Below are 18,708 nucleotides of genomic sequence, written 5' to 3'. Positions count from 1 at the left end.
GCCCGCCACAGTCACCAAGTGGTGCCTGTTGCTTTGAGACCCCGAGGCGGGTCTGGGCGCGCTCAGCACCTCGATCATGAATTCTTGTGACAGAGCAAAGCGCTGCTTTCCAGGGCCTGATGCACGGCGCAGAGCAGGAGGAAGGGCAGCGCCCGGGGAAGCGCATCCCTGGGCATCCCTGCTCTCCGCGGAGCTCCGCGGCTACCCTGCGGCACGATGTGACGTCATCGCCCGGCGGGCAGGGCAGGGCGGGGCCGCGCTCCGCAGGGGCGGTGCGGGAACACGGAGTGCGGGGCGAGCGGCGCGGCGGCGGAGTGTCCTGCCGTGTCCTGCTGTGTCCTGCCCTGCCCGGGGCCGCCCGGCAGATGTGCCGGCGCCATGGAGGAGTTTCTGCAGCGCGCCCAGTCCAAGCTGGTGAGTCACGGCGCCGGGCAGCGGGCGCGGAACTTCGCCCGACTTGCGGTCACTGCGGCCATCGGCCTCTGACCCGCAGCCCCTGGTGCAGCGCCCGCGGGTGCGTCCCGAAACTTCTCGGAGAGCTCCAACAGTGCTGTGGTCCTCGGGCGGGAGGTGGAGAAAGGATGGGATTGGTGGCGTTCACATCGGCTGGGATGTATTTTGGGGTCCGTTTTCTTCTCACATCTTCTCTGCCCTCTGGTTATTGCTGAATAATGCTCTGCTCTAGGAATAGACAAACCCATATCTGACAGGCATGTGGGGGGTTACAGCATGTAATTTTGGGATCATGTACACGTTTGTAGAGACTTTCAGATGCATCAAGTTGCATAGTTGAATGGGGACAAATTTGTATGAGAGGTCGCTAACAAACTTATTTCTGTGGTCTAAATTTCACTAGCAATAGGGGATGGTTTGGATAAGCAAGCTATAAAATAACCGAGGATTATGGAAAGATTATCAAGGTCCAGTCTCATAATTCTGTCTCACCTACCAGAGGTATTTAATATGTGATAGGAATGACGGTGATATATAGGTCTTGTTCTCAAAGGACTTGTTGGTGAGACTGTGCTGAAACTGCAGCGCATTTATTTTGTTTGCGGTGCCTGATAATCTGGCCTCAAGGAATTAGTGCTCTTTTCCCCCTTATGTGCAATGCCAAAGTAGGATGTTTTTAAGACCAGGGTGGTCTTAGGCTGGCTTGTTTTCAGTGATGAGGGTTGATTTTCTCTGCAAAACTCAGTTTTATTGAGTTGTTACCTTTCAAGTGTAGCCTGTGCTCCCATTAGATATCCCAGCTCTAAGAAGTGTGCTCAATTGTAGATGTAATAATGGGTTTGTAAATAAAATCCCATGGCTGCTAGTTTTGTCTTGTATTTTTGGGTACTTGGGACCTATGTGCTTATAGGATTATCTTCCCACCCCATTGAGAGTCATTTTAGATAACTAAATTTGTTGATAATTAAAAGTGTAGGGCCTTTTCAGTTTCATAGACCTGTTACAAATCTTTGGAGAGTGAGCAATCATGCACTCAAGATGCTCTTTCTCTGGCAGACACTGTTCTCTATATGGAATGATTTGTACAAGATGACTTGTTATACTGTTTTTTTTTTGTCACGCATTGTTGGCAATCAGAGAATTAAGTAATTTTTTAGAGGACTGGCAAAAGAGAAGAAAAAATTAATCTCTTAGTGGCTCCCTTAATATTTAGCTATGTGTGACAAAGACTAAGAGTAAACACGAGATGTGTCATCCTGGTCACATGCCAACTAAGTTGTTATACAATGTGTTTTTAGGAGTTTGTAAAGTATTTCCCATATGTTTTCATGTATACAGTCTGAACTTTGGTAGTCCTCCTGATAGATACTGCATAGTGTAATTACAGACACATAATACATTTTCACATCAGCATTTCACATATGGTGAAGTTTGAACTGGAGATTTGGTTTTGACAAAGTTTTTGCTCAAGTGCACCATAGGTGATATTACCTAATAGATATTAACTATGCACTGATAGTGGTTCCCACTAGTGAATGTCAAGCATTAGAAACAACTTCATTTTACCTCTAAAAGCAAATATTGCATTAGTCTTTCTCAATAGCTGTTGATTATCAGAAAGGAGCTGTCTAGAAAACTAACAATCTGAAGAATCCCATGAAATATAGATATTAGATAATATTAGATAATTAGATAACTATTAAATGATTAATGATTAACTGAAGACACCACAGCCCATTTCATTCCTACAATGGGGATTTTATAAAAAAGTGCAGAATTCTCTTTCTACCTTCTGACTCATGGGAGGAAAAGGGATGTATTGGAGCAGGTCTCATCTGCAGTAGTATTGTGGGGACAAGAGTCTTCCTGACTGATGTTTGATTGCATGGTCATGTCAGATGAGCATGGCTGGGGAAGAAGCATCTGAGCACTGGTATATTCAGTTCAGAACAGATCTATAAATATTATAGGTTGACTTCAGTCTGCCAATTTAATTTGTGCTACAGTAGCCTGAAAAGAGTAACCCAGAGTAATTCAAGATTTTCTTTCCTGCTTGGTCAAGCTTTTTGTGGGGAAACTTTCTCAGCTGGTAAAAGGTAACCAATAACCATAGACTAGCATAGTCTAAGTTGAGGACAAACAGTGAGGTATCTTTGTTTTGCCACTGATGTCAGGTCAATCTGTCGAGGTAAACAGGTTAATGGCTCAGAATGAATGAGCTGCTGTGTGTTGTGCTACTGCAGCTTTATCTGTGGAAGATGCTAAAATGTGTCTAAGAGGCCTGATGATTCCAGTCATACAGTGCTGGTATTTCACACCATACGTAACTCTGTTAGGTCAAACTGATTCCAGTGCACTGACTACATGATTATTACTTAACATAAGTAAAGGAAAATTTTCTTTACTTACGAAAAATAGCTCCAGAAGAACAATTGCTTCAGACCGTGAAGGAGGGCCTATTACTGCAAGTGATTTGTCATTCATTTTGGTCTGGTTCCAGCCACAACATTAATCAACGCTGTTTTTCCACATGGAGCAAATTAAAACCTCAGAGTATGCTACACAAAGGACATGAGCTTTTTCTTTTTTCTAAGACTCTTGTATTATGTGCCTTCACTGATCATTAGAAAGGAAGATTCTCTGTGCATTATCTATTAATAATGAAGTCTCCCCTAAACTATTCTTTCTTAAAAAACAATGAATTCTGCTTTTGTGATTTGTCATGTAGTCATAAATCATCCACAGTAATCTTCAATACTGATCTTTAAAAATATCACATATAATCAGTGTAAAACAAGAAGGGAAAATGTTACAATCCAGCATATGACAGAATGTAAGAGATGCCGCACTGATATTTTTTGACATGTACAGTTCAGTTCTGCAGGTTTTTCTCCAGGTTTTTGTAAGTCTAGAATAGGTGAGATTCCATGAGGCCAAAATTTCCTCTAAACCAGTGTTCTGTCTTGTCTAGTGAGGGATTATAATCAGTAGAATACGTAGGTCCACTGATCAGATCCTGAAAGCTTGTTTCAAAATGTATAGCTGAACTACTGTGTTAGCCAAAACTAGAACCATCCTCCATACATTTGGCTATGTTATGTGTTTGGTTTTTTATGCTATGGCTTCAACAAAATCTATAAGACAGTGTGTTTTACAGTTTTATCGTGTGCTCTGCATCAGTGGGACAGTATCCATTTGTTTGCTTTAAATTGCCTGACAATTTTAACGTGTCTTCCACAATTTTTCTATCCAAATGAGTGTTTTTTCTTCATTTTCTCTCTTTAGTTAGATATTGCTTAGCATTCCCCAGCTAAGCTTTTCTGTTGTCCCTTCATACATGAACATAATTCTATCAGTCTGATCATCCTTGTGGCCTCTCTCTGAAGATTTTGTAAGTCTGTAAACCCTTTCAACGTTGTGGAACTCAGAACTATCAGTCAGATTTAGGTCACGACAGAATAAAAGTCTGACAGTAGTATAACAACATCTCTTTTTTTTCCATTTTCTTAAGAGTTCCTGCTGTCCTACTTTGTTCTACTGTCAGAAAGCATTTTTCTGGTGCTTTCAGAGTATCATGTAAAATGAATGCAAGATGTTTTTTCTGCTTAGTAATACCCATTTTAAAGGCCATTTGACAGTGTACAGTACAGTTAAAAAAATAGAGATGTGTTGTTTTCTTACATTTTCCCTAGTCTACGCCTCTTGGCCCTCATTTCCCTTTACCATTTTTTTACCTAGTCTCTAAGTGTTGTGAGTCCTTTCTGCAGTGCTTGTAGACGGTTTTAGACTTGACTCTCCTAAATAATCTGGTATTACTGGGAGTTTTTTTCACCTCATTATTTGCCTGTCTGTTCTACCAGAAATAATATTATTTATTATAAAATGGATATGAGGAATTGCACATATGCTTGTGAAGAATCCTTTATGCTTATTTTTTTCTTAATTGTAAAACCCAACCATTTGTTCCTGTCCTTTTTCCTTAACTTTTAATTCAGTACTGTGTCATGAGAGGAATACATCTCTTTTTTCTTTAGTTATTTATTTTTTTTACTGGGCTCTAAGAAGCATTGCAGTAGTATTTTTGAAGACCCAAATGCATTGACTTGGCCTTTTCTTCTCTGCAAGCCTGTTGAATAATTCAAGAACTTTAATGATCCATAAACAATTTTGTACAAAAACGTCAGATTTGCAAACACTGGTAATATTTTCCCCAGAATATTATGTTACTGATCAGGCTGGATTAGGCTCTTTCAGGTGCAGCTAAGCACTCAAGTTGAAGAGTGACTGATCAGTCAATACACAGTTTTAGTGGTGTAACTTCAGAATGACTATCAGACTGATTATCAAAATGTTAAAGTCAATTAAATAGAGAACTAAGAATTCAGAAATTATTTCTTTAGTAGTTCTCCTTAGTAACTGTGAAATACTGTATACTCTAGGACACAGTTACATTTGGTGTTTTTCAAGTAATCTTATGTGCTTTAGACTTTTGCAGTGAAGCTGAATGACTGTGAGAAGTTAAATCAAGGGAGTCTAAATAAAGTAACTGTAAGAGTTAAAAGAAAAAAAATCAAAATTCCCCCTGTAAGATGCTAAGATAAGGCCTGCCAGACAGTGATTTTTCCCTGGCTTTAGGTCTGCACTTAATGGAGAACCTAATGCTTCGTATGCTGGCTTCAGGGAAGTCAAAGAGAACAGAATGAGCCCTGGGAAGGGCTTAATGTGCAGATAATATTGATATACCTACATATTGCAGTAAACTGCTTCAAAGTAGTAATTGAAAGATGGTCCTCCTCCCGAAGAGAATAGCAGATGAGGTGGGGAAATAATCCTTATAAATGCTGTGTCATCTTCAGCTGTTAACAGCATTTGGGTAAAAAACCAAACCCTCTAAAACTCATGTTCTTTTAATGCCTTGCTGATATAAGAAGAGAGACTATAATGCTAGACCAATGTTAAACCTGATGGGATAACACACTAGATAAATGGGGAATTATGCCCTTAGACAAACAAATACTGGACTGTGTGACTGGATACTTTCCAAATTGAGGGCAAGGCCCTCCACCAGGGAGATGCCCTTGAGGATTGTAGAAAAGGCTTTCAAGGCATTGCTGTGATAGATATGAAAAATGAAGGTTCTGTTTGTTTCTGGGGCAAAGTATTTCAAAGAACAGTTAGCAATGATGGCATGACACGAGTAGATTTACGTGACCACAGTTTAAAAACAAGCTGAGTCATTTATTCATTTATATTGCCTTTCATTTTTCTATCTAGAATTTTCTTATCAATGATAGGCAGTGGTTGTTTTGAAAATAGTATTTGATTTAGCTGGAATAAAGTTGTGGCTTTATGGGAATTAGAAACATTACAGAAGTGAAGTGGAAGTTATTTTCCCAGAAATTGCTAAACTTCTTCAAGCCAAGGAGAAAACAAAGATTTTAAGCATTAAGACAAGGAATAACATCTTACTTTCTCATGTATCTCATTTGCATTAATCCAGCAGCACATGGGGGACTTGACTCCACTTAGCAGAGCACTTACCATATGTACAGAATTAAGGAGTATGAGTAATGATATTGGCCTCAGTTGGAAAACTCACATGTGTAAGTTGCACATACACCTAAAAATGTTGCAGAAACAGAGTTTTAGAGCTGATTAACCTTTTGTTACTTAAATCTGTCAGAAGAAACCATGCAGCAGGAACTACAGAATCAGCGTTCATTAGTAAAAGAGAAAAAAAAGTGGAAAAAAGTGTTAACATTGTACCAACATAATTTAAACAAAGAATAGTTGTGAACCATGCTGAGAAGCTACAGTAATATTAAAGGCCTTACAGAATTGAGTGAGGTGATTAGAAAAGTATTTTGTGAAAGTGTGTTGAAAAGAGACCCCAAATACACATTCAATATGCAGAGAAAAAACAGATCATGAAGATAGCAAGAGGGAGATAGATGTGAGTGCTACTTTAATGCAAATATGACATGCACGTAGGGTGACAGATGTGTTAAAAATGCAATTTGGGGATACAGTCTTCATATCCCATAGTAAGGCAGTAATAGGACTTCGTATGTTTATACACACACACACACACACACACACACACACCCCGGATCTTTATGAGAGAGAGTTATGTCCTGCAGACTTTCTCTGTCTGTTTTTTGTCATCATTATACAGTTTCAATTGGAAAACTTCCGTATCTTATGGGTGCCATATAAATATTTCTTAACTGAAGGAAGAATTCAGGAATCATAACAAAATTATTAGAACAATTGACTTCCAAGGACATAAAAATGAACTAAATGTAAAACTTGATTAAATTACCACTGCACTGAGACATGGGAGCAGTCTGGATCTATGGGGTTACTAGAAGCAATGTAAAGGGAGAAAATAATCATTGATTCATGTACATAGATGTAAATAAATAATTGCAAAATAGAAACTTAATAAAGAAAATATTTCTTGAAAATGAGGACTTTTAACTAGAAAGGCAGTTTCCCAAAGAAAGAGAGGAAGCCTCTCCTTATAAGCAAACCAAAATAAAACCTGAGTTGGATCAACCAGTGTAAAACTACTTTAAAAAGCAACATATAGTTGTAAGAAAAACATCTAGTAACCTTAAAGACTTAATAACCTCATACAGTTCCACTAAAGCCAACAGACTAAAAATATGTAGCAGACACTGAGAATTAGAATGCTTTTCTCCACATATTTTCATGGTTTTGGAGGACAGAAATAGCATTTTTAAGCAATAACCTACATATCATGCCTTTCATCACTCTCTGGTGCAGTGATATTTTTCCCTTTTTCACACATGCACAGAAAAAGTATGAACAGAGGAGTAAAGCACACCTTGGTACATTTTCCACTGGAGGGGGTGACGTACATCATATTAATTGTGATTAAGCCAAATTCTATCCTGAATAATTTTGGGGATGTAGAGTCATTGCATATATAGTTGACATACTCTGTACATTGTTCTACAAATAAAGAAATTCAAAAGGCATTTCAGTGCAGTATAGTAGGGTATTCCCTGTGGTACCACTGTGGCCAGGATTCTGTTGTGCTAGATTATATACTTTTGAATGCCTGTCTCAAACTGTCTATTAAGTAAGCTGAAAACACAGTGGAGGAAGTAGATAAATCTAAAGTAATAATATGGTGATAGTAGGTAGGTGTGGTAATGTTTATGTTTCCTAACTTACTTGGTAGCATTTTGACAAATGGCAGTTTTGAGCAGGAGCTGCAGAAAAAGGAAGATGCTGAAGTTTGGAAACCTTTCGTTAAGCACAGGGGCAACTCAGAGGAAATGAGATTATCTGATTTACTCTTTCCATTTCTCTGCTATTGACTGGTTGGAGATAAAAGTTAACATTTTGTTATTGAATAGGAAATGACAGATTAGGCAGAGAAAGGTTTGAAAAAGTTTCAAAATGTAGTTTAGACATTCTCTTTCATGTGTTAGAGCAAAAAGAGATGGAAGAGAGAGAGCTGTATTGCCAGAGCCAATGTAGCAGACTCAGAGCTGCAGGCTAGGGTGAGTCTTCCCACAGTATGGTTGTGGAAACTGCCAGATTACTTTTGCTGAAGCCAAATAACACTTATATGATGAAAACATCAGGTAATGATAGAGCATTAGCTCTGAAGTGAGAGTAGATAAGAAAGCTTGATGATCTAAACAAGCCTGCAGGACTCTGCAACAGGCAAGATGCGTGTGTTTAAACAGAATGTGATGCCAAGATGATGAGCTGGAGTTATGCATAGGATAGTTTCATTAATCTCTATGTATCTGTTATATACTCCGGTGAGATAGAGCTATAATAAAATCTCTACTAAATTGGATTTTGTGATGTGTTTTTGATGGGGAGGGGTGAAATAGTGTTGGATTTTATTGCAGAAAGGGCAGGACTGGAGCAGCATGGAAGTTCCATTTGCCAGGCCTGGAGTCCCAAGGGAGATCAGACGTAGAGTTTAACCAACTTCATAACATTCCTGTTATATTCTTTTTCTCCAAAGAAGGGATCATGGTGCCAGCAACAGTAAGACCAGTCACAGTCCTTTATAACTGGAATGATACCACTTGTTCTAATGAGATACAAGCAGATATCAGCACAGAAAGGACAGAAGACAAGAGACTGAAAAGGTTAGGAACATTTGAGAAAATGATGTCTGGATGATGTCACATTGTTCTCCTTTCTTGTTTACTTTAGCATTTGACAGTAACTGAATAATGCATAGTAGACCTAATAGACCTAATGCACTGGCTCAGTTCCATCTTGCACAGTCATAACCTGCTTCCCCTCTAGCCTCAGTTTATTAGTCTTAAGCCTCCTTACAAAATTTCTGTTTAATACACAGTGAGATTTTGCAATGCACCTGAAATGTTTTACCTCTTCAGTAGTACTTAGTAAATTTTGATTTTGCTGTATTTGTTCATGTCTTTTTATAATTGGGACAGTTTTGTTTTTGATTTAGTCTTCTTTATGTGGAAGTGGCTCTGCATACTCGCTGATGCTAGCTAAATAAGTTAGCTGTTAAAGCAGTCTTTGAACTCAGTGACACACCATCAAGCTGCAGTGACCTTTTCTTTAATGGTTATCTTTTTGTGCTACGTTGTGACACAGAGTATAAGAATTAGGAAAGTCTGTTAAAAATAAACACAGTGTAATTCTTTCCTTTCTTTTAGTAGCTAAGTAGAACAGTAACTTTCCTTAGGATCAGTCAAAGAGGATATGGTATAACTGCAACAAAATTATACACAGCCATATTTGAACTTTTAATCACTAGCTGTACATAGAGTTCATATGTATAAGCATCAAAATATACTTGCACTTGTACAAATAGTGATTAAAAATCCTGTTTGAAGATGAATTGATAGGGAAGAAGAAAACTCTCAATTGTTTCTCCAGCTACTTTCATGCTTTTATAACTCATGGAAATGTTCAGAGATTTAGAATCTGGAATGCTGATAAAGTCAGACATATTCTGCTTGGTGAACTTTATATGCTGTTCTGCAATAAGTGAGATAAGTGGAAAGAAGGAAACTTCTCTGTTGATGAGAAACAATATTGTGTTGCTCCATTTGGAATTTGACTTTTTCTATAGCAATGATAAATGGTAAACTTTTAAACACTTGGAAGGACAGTCCTAAATATAGGCAGCTGGCAAGTAATTGATTGATTCAACAGCCTTTCTTTGACACAACAAAGGTTTAAATATTCAGTCAAAGTCATTTAGAGGCCTGGCTATGTTATACCTGAGTCAGATGAAGTACAGTGATAGTTTAACTTACTGGAAAAGTAAACTATTATTTTTTAACAATGCCTCTGTGCAGTCCACATAAATTTCATATATGTTTGCTTACTTTTCTTACAGATAAATCTGTTTCAGACTGTATCCTAGACAGTCACATTGCCAAGTGGCTTTATGTGATGTACCTGTGCATTGTGTCTGTAAGAGGCTGTTTAGGTCTGCATGAAATCTTGGAAGTGTTAGCCTGCCAGGGCTTGACAAGTTTTTTATACATATGTGAATAGCCTTATAAAGTTAAAAGATCAGGTATGATTTAAAACCCACTGTTTTGCTTCTGGCCTCTCTTTGGTTTTGGATTTGGTTCTGTGTTTCTTTTTGTTGTTGTTGTTGTTGCTGTTGTTGTTTTTCATTCAACAAGCATAAGAATGGCAATCACCCATTCAACTGAAATAACTGTAGTGCAGAAAACAAAAAATTCTTCCCTTTTTGCAAAGATGGACTTTGCTGTCCTTCTCTAACTTAGTTGAAATAGTAGGCATTGTAATGTTTGGACTAGCAAAAATACTGTAATTCAAGCTTACTTGAATTGCAGATTGGTTTTTTCAAAATTAGTTAGTCATTATGTTTGTCAGGGGTTTATATACTGAATCATGTCACTGAGCCATACTCAGTGGTAAAAGATGATATACTTCCTCCTAGCGCCTCAAGGGAAATTTGTGCATTTGTCTTTTTGTGACATGATGGAACTGTAGAGGTTAATGATAGATAAACGGTGCAGTTGCTGCAACCAGCTTTAAAATTATGAATCTTGACTATTTATTTTATAAAATTTGTTTTGTATGTGGAAGGAAGAGTTGTGGGATGGTTCTTTACAGTTCTTTGCTTTCTGCATGTTCTGAAAGGCTAACTACATAAACTTGTATAAAAAACAGTTTTGTGCTGCAATGTAGAATTCCTTCCCTCCCTTGAAAATTTGATGCACTCTAGAACTTCACCACTGACAGTCTTAGGACAAGAGGCATTGGAGACTGTGACTTCATTTATTCAAGTGGCATTACTGTACATTAAGGCCTTCATTCCAGGGATGAGAGAGTGGTGCAGATTGGAGTTCTAGTCTTTCATCTCCAGAGACATAGACTCATATCCTGCTCACATGTGAAAATGAGTTAAGTGATCAAATATTAGCAGGTATTTGCTCACCTCTTGAAAATCATTGCTCAGTTTTCAACTGTTGGCTTTTGCATAGTGGAAGAGCATTTTCTGGGGCTGGGTGTGAGGTATTTTGCTTGACCTATTTTGCAAAATTTGTGCAGTGGTTGTTTTATAGTATGAACCTGTCTCAATAACAAAGCGCTGAGCCTACATTTAAGAAAACAACTAAGCAAACTAGCAGTTAACTTCATGCATACCCTTCACATTCCCTTGCCCTTTCTGTGATAATTGAACCAGTTACAGTCTCTACTCTGAAATGATAATTTGTTTACATATTCTAAATGAAACAAAAGTTACAGTTGATAGAGAAAATTAACTGATCTAGAAGGTTAGGGAAGAATGAAGGCTAGGAACTCTGACTGAAAATGGTGAGATCTTGAAAAAAGAACAAGTTAAAGTATATGGCTTATTTTTAAGGAAATGGTATACATGTCATTTCTGTGTTCTGTATTTGTCCCCATATAAAATAATTATCAAATTGTCTATGATGGCAGAAACCATTGCTTGAGAAGACTTTGTGGCTTACTACTGATTTTTCCCCCAGCCGTCTTGTAGGACTTATTTGAGATTTTATGGTCAAATGCCTTGCAACCATTTTATAAGACTGGAAATTAAAGTTCTACTCTGTGTGTTAAAGTGATGAAACTACATAGTAATGCCAGTTTTGGCAACATTGGTCTATATTTATATGAGGAAAAACAGAAGAGTGGTTCTAGTGCTAAAATGGAACACTAAATATAAAAATGCTGTCTTTTAACAGAAATAATAATAGATGAACTTGCCTTCTTGAATCCTTTTCTTCTGAACTTTGTAGCTTCCAAAGAGGAGGCAGTAATGAGATCTTTATTTATATATTTATTTTATTTTCTCATTTTCCTCTTTTTCTCTCTGCTCGCTCTCTCCTTGCCATCCAGTATGATACTCAATAGGCAGAGCCATGATATTGTCATGTGGCTTTTAGGAGTAGGGGTGTACAATGTGTGTGAAATTAGTATGACCTCCTAGTAAATATCAGCCATTTCAGAATGCTGTAGTATAGTGCATTGTGTTTCATCATCAGTACTTGTGATATTGTAGTTTGTCATTTCCATCTGTGCCAGCCAATGAGGTACAGATTTGTTCTAAATGAGTGTCTTACATTTTAGGATATGGTTGTTTATGAACTGCCACTTTCTGTTCTACCCTACAACATGCTCTCCTCTGCTAGGCAGCCAAAGAGTTTATTCTGTCTACTTCTGAGATTGGGGTTTTTTTTGGAAAATAATCAGGGATGCTAAACAAGATGTGAAAGACATTCTACATGTTTCTGGACCCATTTATTTACATGTGTCCTCCATCGTTAACTGAGTGTTTTATCATTTATCTTTAAAGGTAGCTAGAATTTGTTTATGTCTTCACATATTTCAAATTTCCAGGCCCTGGATCAGCGCTGTTTGCTGTCATTGTGTAGAAAGTAACCTAGTTAGATGCTGCATTAAGTAGTGATTAGAATCTAGCTGCTTCTCTTCCACCCAGATGCTAATTACAGATATTGTTTCAGCAGCAGTCTGTAGGAGCAGAATCTGCTCTTTGCTCCCATAAATCAGAAGTGATTGTACTTAAATATTTTGTATCATTGTTTGAACTGCAGTACAGTAGCAAAAGTTACAGCTGGACTAGTAATCTGATGTGTTCTGTCCAATCTGAAAAAATAAAAGGTAATGTAGTAAGTTGTGTTTCAGGCATTGTAAGGTGTAAGAATCTCTCTCACGTGCATGAAAGTCTATCACAGATTTATTGCATTGTGAGACTGTGGGACTTGTTTTAAAATACAGGTCTGGATTTAAATGTTTCCTTATGACTATATAGATCCTTTAGGAAGAGAGCGTATATGTTGGGGGGAAAAAAAAGAAAGAGGCAAGACAGAGGAAACTGGAAGGGAGCTGTACAGACCAAGTGTAGCTGTCCGACCTGGCATCCCATTCTCCAGTTTTCTCTTAGTCCATATTATTAAATTACCACTTTCATCTAGTTCACTTGCTTATGCATTTGCACTTCTGTCATCTGCGTGCACTGAGAGAAACACAAAGTTTTGGGGGTGTGCATCTCAAAATTGTAGAGATAGGCAATATTAATAAAGAAATAGAAACACCATCCTCTTAGGTAAATTTACACCTCTAAAGAAAGAGGAAACTAGCCCTTCCTTATGACCATGCTGTATGCTATTGCTTTTGTCTTTCTGACAAACACTGTTAAAGAAATAAAGTACTCTTATTTTCACTTTGAATTTGAAGGAAAAAATTGAAGGCCTTGAAGGTAAAAATTCCAAGGAATATCTGAGGTAACTTGGCTTGCTCAGCCTAGGAGAAGGCTGAGTTGGGGGGCAGTGGAAGGGGAGCTAGTGATCGCTCTCGAGTGAGCAGTGATAGGACATAAGAAAATGGAATGAAGCTGCATCAGAAGAAGTTCAGACTGAGCCTTAGAAAAGGTTCTTCACTGGGAGAGAGAGTGGTCAGTCACTGACACAGGATCCTCAGGGAAGTGGTCACAGCGTGAAGCCTGCCAGAGTTCAAGGCGAATCTGGATGACACTCTCAATCATCTGGTTTAGTGTTAAGTAAGTTGTGCAAGGATTAGGGAGCTGGATGTGACAATCCCTATGAATACCTTCCAATTTGAGATAGTCAAGGATTCTATGATTCTATGAAATATGAAGGGCTTTTAATTCTTCCTTTGAAACAAAAAGAAGTATGGTAAATAAACTTTTTTTCAAGCTTTTCTACAAAATCTGAAATAGATCTATTTTCTATACGGTCATTGTTTGACATACTCTTGCATTTATTTTCAAGCCTGAATATTAGTAATTATGTAATTAACAGATACACTGAGAGCATCACGGGTTCTTGAGAAAGCATTTCAGATCAACTGTCTTGTTTTAACAGGAGGACATGCTGATCTCTCCCCAGAGATCCAGCAGAATACACAGCTGCAGTAGACAGAATAGGTAACAGGATGGCACTGACACTGTACACAGCTACAGCTGAAAGACCATTTATCTTCACATTGAAAAGGTTTAGCCCTCACAATAGACTGTTATGACAATCTAGAGAAGCTAAGGAGTGGCATGTTTTCTAATTCAAATGTGTTGCCTTTTTTTTTTTTAAAGAGTAACCCTCCATTGCTGGGTGTTTAGAAAGCACACAATTTTTGTGATAATTTGGTGTGGGTTAGACATAAGAGAATGTTGTCTGTACTTGGAATTAGAAACCACTTATGGAATAAGAAAAATAAAGAGAATATTGGAATGTTGGAATAGAGTACAGACAGGGCAAGGGAATTTTCTTGCACTCTGCATTTTTACAGAAACACTTGGGTGCTTGCAAGCCCCATTCTATCTCTGCGTATTAACAGTGACTATACTTCTGAATAAAATTGTGGTGTGACACATTTAATTTATTAACAACTTGTTGAAAATCACAGAACATTGCTGGACATGATTGCTGAGTAATATAGGGTCCAGGCCAGGGACAGAATCATACACACACACACACACACACACACAAAACCTCTCAACACAAAAAAAACCCCAACTAAACAAAAAACATAAACCAAACAAAACAATCCCCCAGCCCCCAGAAAACAACCAAAAAAACCCCAGGAGAAACAACCCACAAAAAGTTCTCAACCAATCTCATACAAAAAACCCTCCAAACAAATCAAAGTCTTGAAAAAGAGAAAAATGAAAATAGAATGATAATACTTGTTGAATGCAGAACTGTCCTACTTAGTCCCTGGTTCTGTCAAGAGACTAAATAATCTCGCAAACTTGACTTGAGTCTTGAAAACTTCTATTTTCTCTACACTTACATTATTTGTCTGCAATTTTCAGTTACTATTATTAGATACTAATTTCAGTGGTACAGTTTTTAACATTCCAAATGTTTCTGAGGGAATTTAAGAAACATAAATCAGCATGCATAAAATTTAAAATAGATCAAACTCATTGAGTTTTAGTAACTAGGGTTTTCTTTCTGGCAAGTCCTTATACAACCACCTGTATAAATTTAGTAGTTGTCCTGGGAGGCCAGAGCAGTGTAGCGCAAGGGAACCAAATGTCAGTTTAGAACAGTAGGCTGTTTGCAGTCACAGAGAGATGGGTTTTACCCTCCCTCTCTGCTTTAGTGCTCATAGCTTCTCTTGCTGAATGGTCTGTGGGAAGAAAGTTTTTTTCTCTTCTTTCTGAAGATGGCCATACTAAGCCACAATATTATTTCTATATTTGACAGGGTGGTCAGTCATCCAGCACCTAATAATAACACTGTCTGGTCTCTCCCTTAAAACACATCTCTCCTAAGTACATCTTTTGAATTGTTCCAGAAGGAAAGAGTCAACCAGTCTGATTTTATCTCTTTATCATCTGGTTTTTAATCAAAATCCTTTAATTGTATTTGCCATCAGTCGGAAGGAAAATAAAGACGAACATCAGTGCAATATAATTCTTGAAGCTAATGATAATCCATAAGGTAAATGTACTCAGTAAGCCAGCTGTGATACCTATTTTGTCCCTGTCCTCAGATCCACATAGCTTCTATGCCAGGACACCACTAGAAATGTGGGCATGGAGTTGGGTGTAACTAATTCTAGTTCTGCAATACGGGTAGTGAGGGGGACTGGAGCAAAGATGGAAAGGACTGACCATATAACCTTTGAGGAGGGAATGGAAACCAAGATCCCTCTCTGTACACAACTTCTATGTGGAGTGTTACTCCTTAATCAGGTCTTCCTCATCTTTAAAGTCTTAGAAACTTATATAGAAGTAGTTCACTCATTCCATGTTATTATATAGGAGGATAGTCAGATACTCTGTCCTACTGAATATAGCTGACATGCCTGCATAAATATGTACATGCAAACACCAACTCCCAACATGTAAAATGTTCAAAGTTCATACCTGTGAGCACTTCTGTATCTGTAATTTAGTACTCTTAACTTTTCATGGTAAAATAAGACTCTGCTACATAGAGGTGTAATTTCATTCTATCACAGGCATGTGGTTTCTTGTCTTCATAAAAATACAGAAATCCTCAAAAACATAAAATGTAGAAGTATTTCTAAAATGTGAAAAACATGTAGGAATGAAAAGTGAAGCCAAACTTTTGATAATTTAGAAGTGGAATCTTGGCTACATTTTAAATTGTACAGTAAAGCTTGAAAAAAAGGGCAAAGCAACTTTACTGAGATCAAGTAAGTAGCACTAGTACAACTTGACACAATGTGGCAAAACAAGATATTTTGAAGGACATGGGAGAAACATACTAATACTGTTCTAGAAAGCTTCTAAGGTCGTGTTCTTGTTCTACAATTTTAATTTGAGGTTCACATTGAACTATAATGAGTCTTGTCAAATCTGGTATGTGGAGAATTGGTTGCACTTACATAATATTTAAAAAGGCACTTTCACTTCTGGGAATAATTATATTTTGTATCTGGAAAAATAGCATATTGCTGTTTGCTTAGGACAGAATTTCTGAAATATCCCTTTTCCCCCTTTCTGCTTTCCCCTTTCTCCTACTTCTCAGAATGTTTATGCTGAGACTCTGCTAGTTTAATTTTTGGGTAGCATCATGCTATTGGTATCAGTCAGCCAAGAATGGATGATGGATGAAGGAAGGAAGTGCTTAGACAATGGTGGTATCTGTCTTCTGTGTCTTAATTCCAAGTTACTCAGACTTCCAAAACTGATGGCAATTTTTACTCTGAGGTGATGTGTTGCATATTGTTTAAAAATTCTTCTAATTTAAATGTTTTCCATTACTTTCTATGAATGCTGGCTTTTATGCTGAAGCATTTATGAAAAGAGAATTCCTTCATGATGAGCAGTTAAGTGTAAGTTTCATCTACTTTCCCCATATTGTGCATTTTAATTGGCTTTTGAAGTTGTTTCATCTTATTGTTAAATACAACTTTCACTTTATATCACATTAATTGATATCACATACTACTTATCAGCAGAGTAAGAACTGCATGTTCTCTTGCTGTTACCTTAAGTGTGCTGCGCATCCCAAATGCTTCACAATATACCCGTAATAACAAAACAGCTAATTGAAGTCATGCTTTTTGTTAAAACATATATATATATGTTGTTACCTGTATACCTTACAGATTTGTTTAAAATTTTTTGTTTAAATTTTCTATTTTGATGCTAATACGTGACACTAACAATCACAATTATTAGTGTCCCTGTTCCCCAAATGGATGGACATCACTACAGTGTATTTGTAAGGCTGTTCTGTAAATCACAAGAATGCAATAATATTCATGTGATTTCAGCAAGTGTACATGGATCTCCTCTGACAGGTATAGCAGCCTACTTTTGTAAGCAGATCTCATTCTTGAAATTTGCTTCTCATATATTGCTGTGTGTAAAAGATGACTCAAATCACAAAGCCTCTGTGGGTTGGTATAAATTTAAACAGCTTACTAATATGTTTGAGTAATAACATAGTGGAAAATCTCAAATCTCTCTTAAGACAGTATGGGTCTTTTTAAAGAGATGATGTGCTTTTTTTATTTAGGAGTGATAAGTATATATTGATGCTTATACTTATGAGCTCTATGTACAGCTAGTGATTAAATGTTCAAATATGGCTGTGTATAATTTTGTTGCAGTTATACCACATCCTCTTTGACTGATCTTAAGGAAAGTTACTGTTCTAGCTAGCTACTAAAGGAAAGGAAAGAATTACACTGTATTTATTTTTAACAGACTTTCCTAATTACACTAATGCTAAACAGGTGCCCTTTCAACAGCAGTACAAGGCTAGTATATGCTGCCTGTGTAAGGGAAAGAAAGCTACACAGTTTTTCCGTTTGTTCTTTCAGTGATAAATGCTTGCATTACACGAAATGCTGTGTAATGGTCCTCTCATCTGCTGAGATTTATGCAATTAACTAAGGAGAAATAATAAGTAAAGAAATATGAAATTGAGAACACAGAGTGACCTTACACTGCAAAGCCATCACAAGTTTCTAATATTACCACTGTTCCTGTGGTAACAGATGTTTATCTAGATGCTGGTCAGTATCTCCAAGGGCAGTGAATGCCTTTAGCATGTTGTACACCTTGAGGATACAGAGAAATTTTAGTTCATGTGTTGCAGCATTCTTGTAATTGGAAACAGAGGAATTGTCTTATTGGCACGAAATGCATGTCCATGTGGAGTAAGCTGTGATGATAGTTACCGAGGTAGGGCTGAATTACAATTCTAGATGACCTACCAGTGTACTCAGACTTTGCCAGTAGGAAAATGTGGTTTTGGCTGCTGTGGTCAGCGTTGTACATTAGATTATTTTGGCTTCTGTATGTCTCTTTTATGTACTTAGCTTTGGGGAGTTTTTTGGTGGGTTTTGTTGTTGTAATAGAAGTCAATGAACATTTCTTTTCCCAACAGTATGGTCTTCAATTGGAAACCAAGACCTTGACTGTTGAGGAAAATCCAGCAACTCCCTGTGTGAATGAGGGCGCAGTTATCAGTATTTTTCCTAGATACATCATAGGATGTCCAATATACAACCAAAATATATTGAAAGGGAAAGTTGAAGTATTCATGTAATTTATTATGTTTGTTATAACCATATTTTTTCTAGAGTATTTCTTGTCTTTTGAGTTAGCTAGGACAGCAGATTTGCCAGGGCTAATGAATTGGCTATTTTGGTTAGATGAGAGGACTAAGCAAAGCTATCACTGAGAAGGACGTCTTAATCAGTCATTAGTGTCTCTTCATATACGAATTTGTCAATTTTTATCTACTGTTT

At 37.4% G+C, this 18,708-nt stretch overlaps 1 protein-coding gene across 4 annotated transcripts in view; it reads left to right on the top strand.

The window, feature by feature from the left end:
* Nucleotides 1-267: 267 nt before the first annotated feature.
* PRUNE2 (prune homolog 2 with BCH domain) overlaps nt 268-18,708 on the top strand; it is a 137,172-nt gene continuing 118,731 nt past the window's right edge. For all 4 annotated transcript variants that reach the window (XM_071580588.1, XM_071580587.1, XM_071580586.1 and 1 more), the window contains exon 1: nt 268-414. In XM_071580588.1, the coding sequence (XP_071436689.1) occupies nt 379-414 (36 nt within the window). In that variant the 5' untranslated portion in view covers nt 268-378. The remainder of the gene's footprint in view (nt 415-18,708) is intronic.

This window comes from Pithys albifrons, chromosome Z (assembly GCF_047495875.1).
Source record: "Pithys albifrons albifrons isolate INPA30051 chromosome Z, PitAlb_v1, whole genome shotgun sequence".
Taxonomy (NCBI): domain Eukaryota; kingdom Metazoa; phylum Chordata; class Aves; order Passeriformes; family Thamnophilidae; genus Pithys; species Pithys albifrons.
The sequence above is the reverse complement of the archived record's forward strand: the minus strand, read 5'-3'. Positions and strand labels throughout refer to the sequence as shown.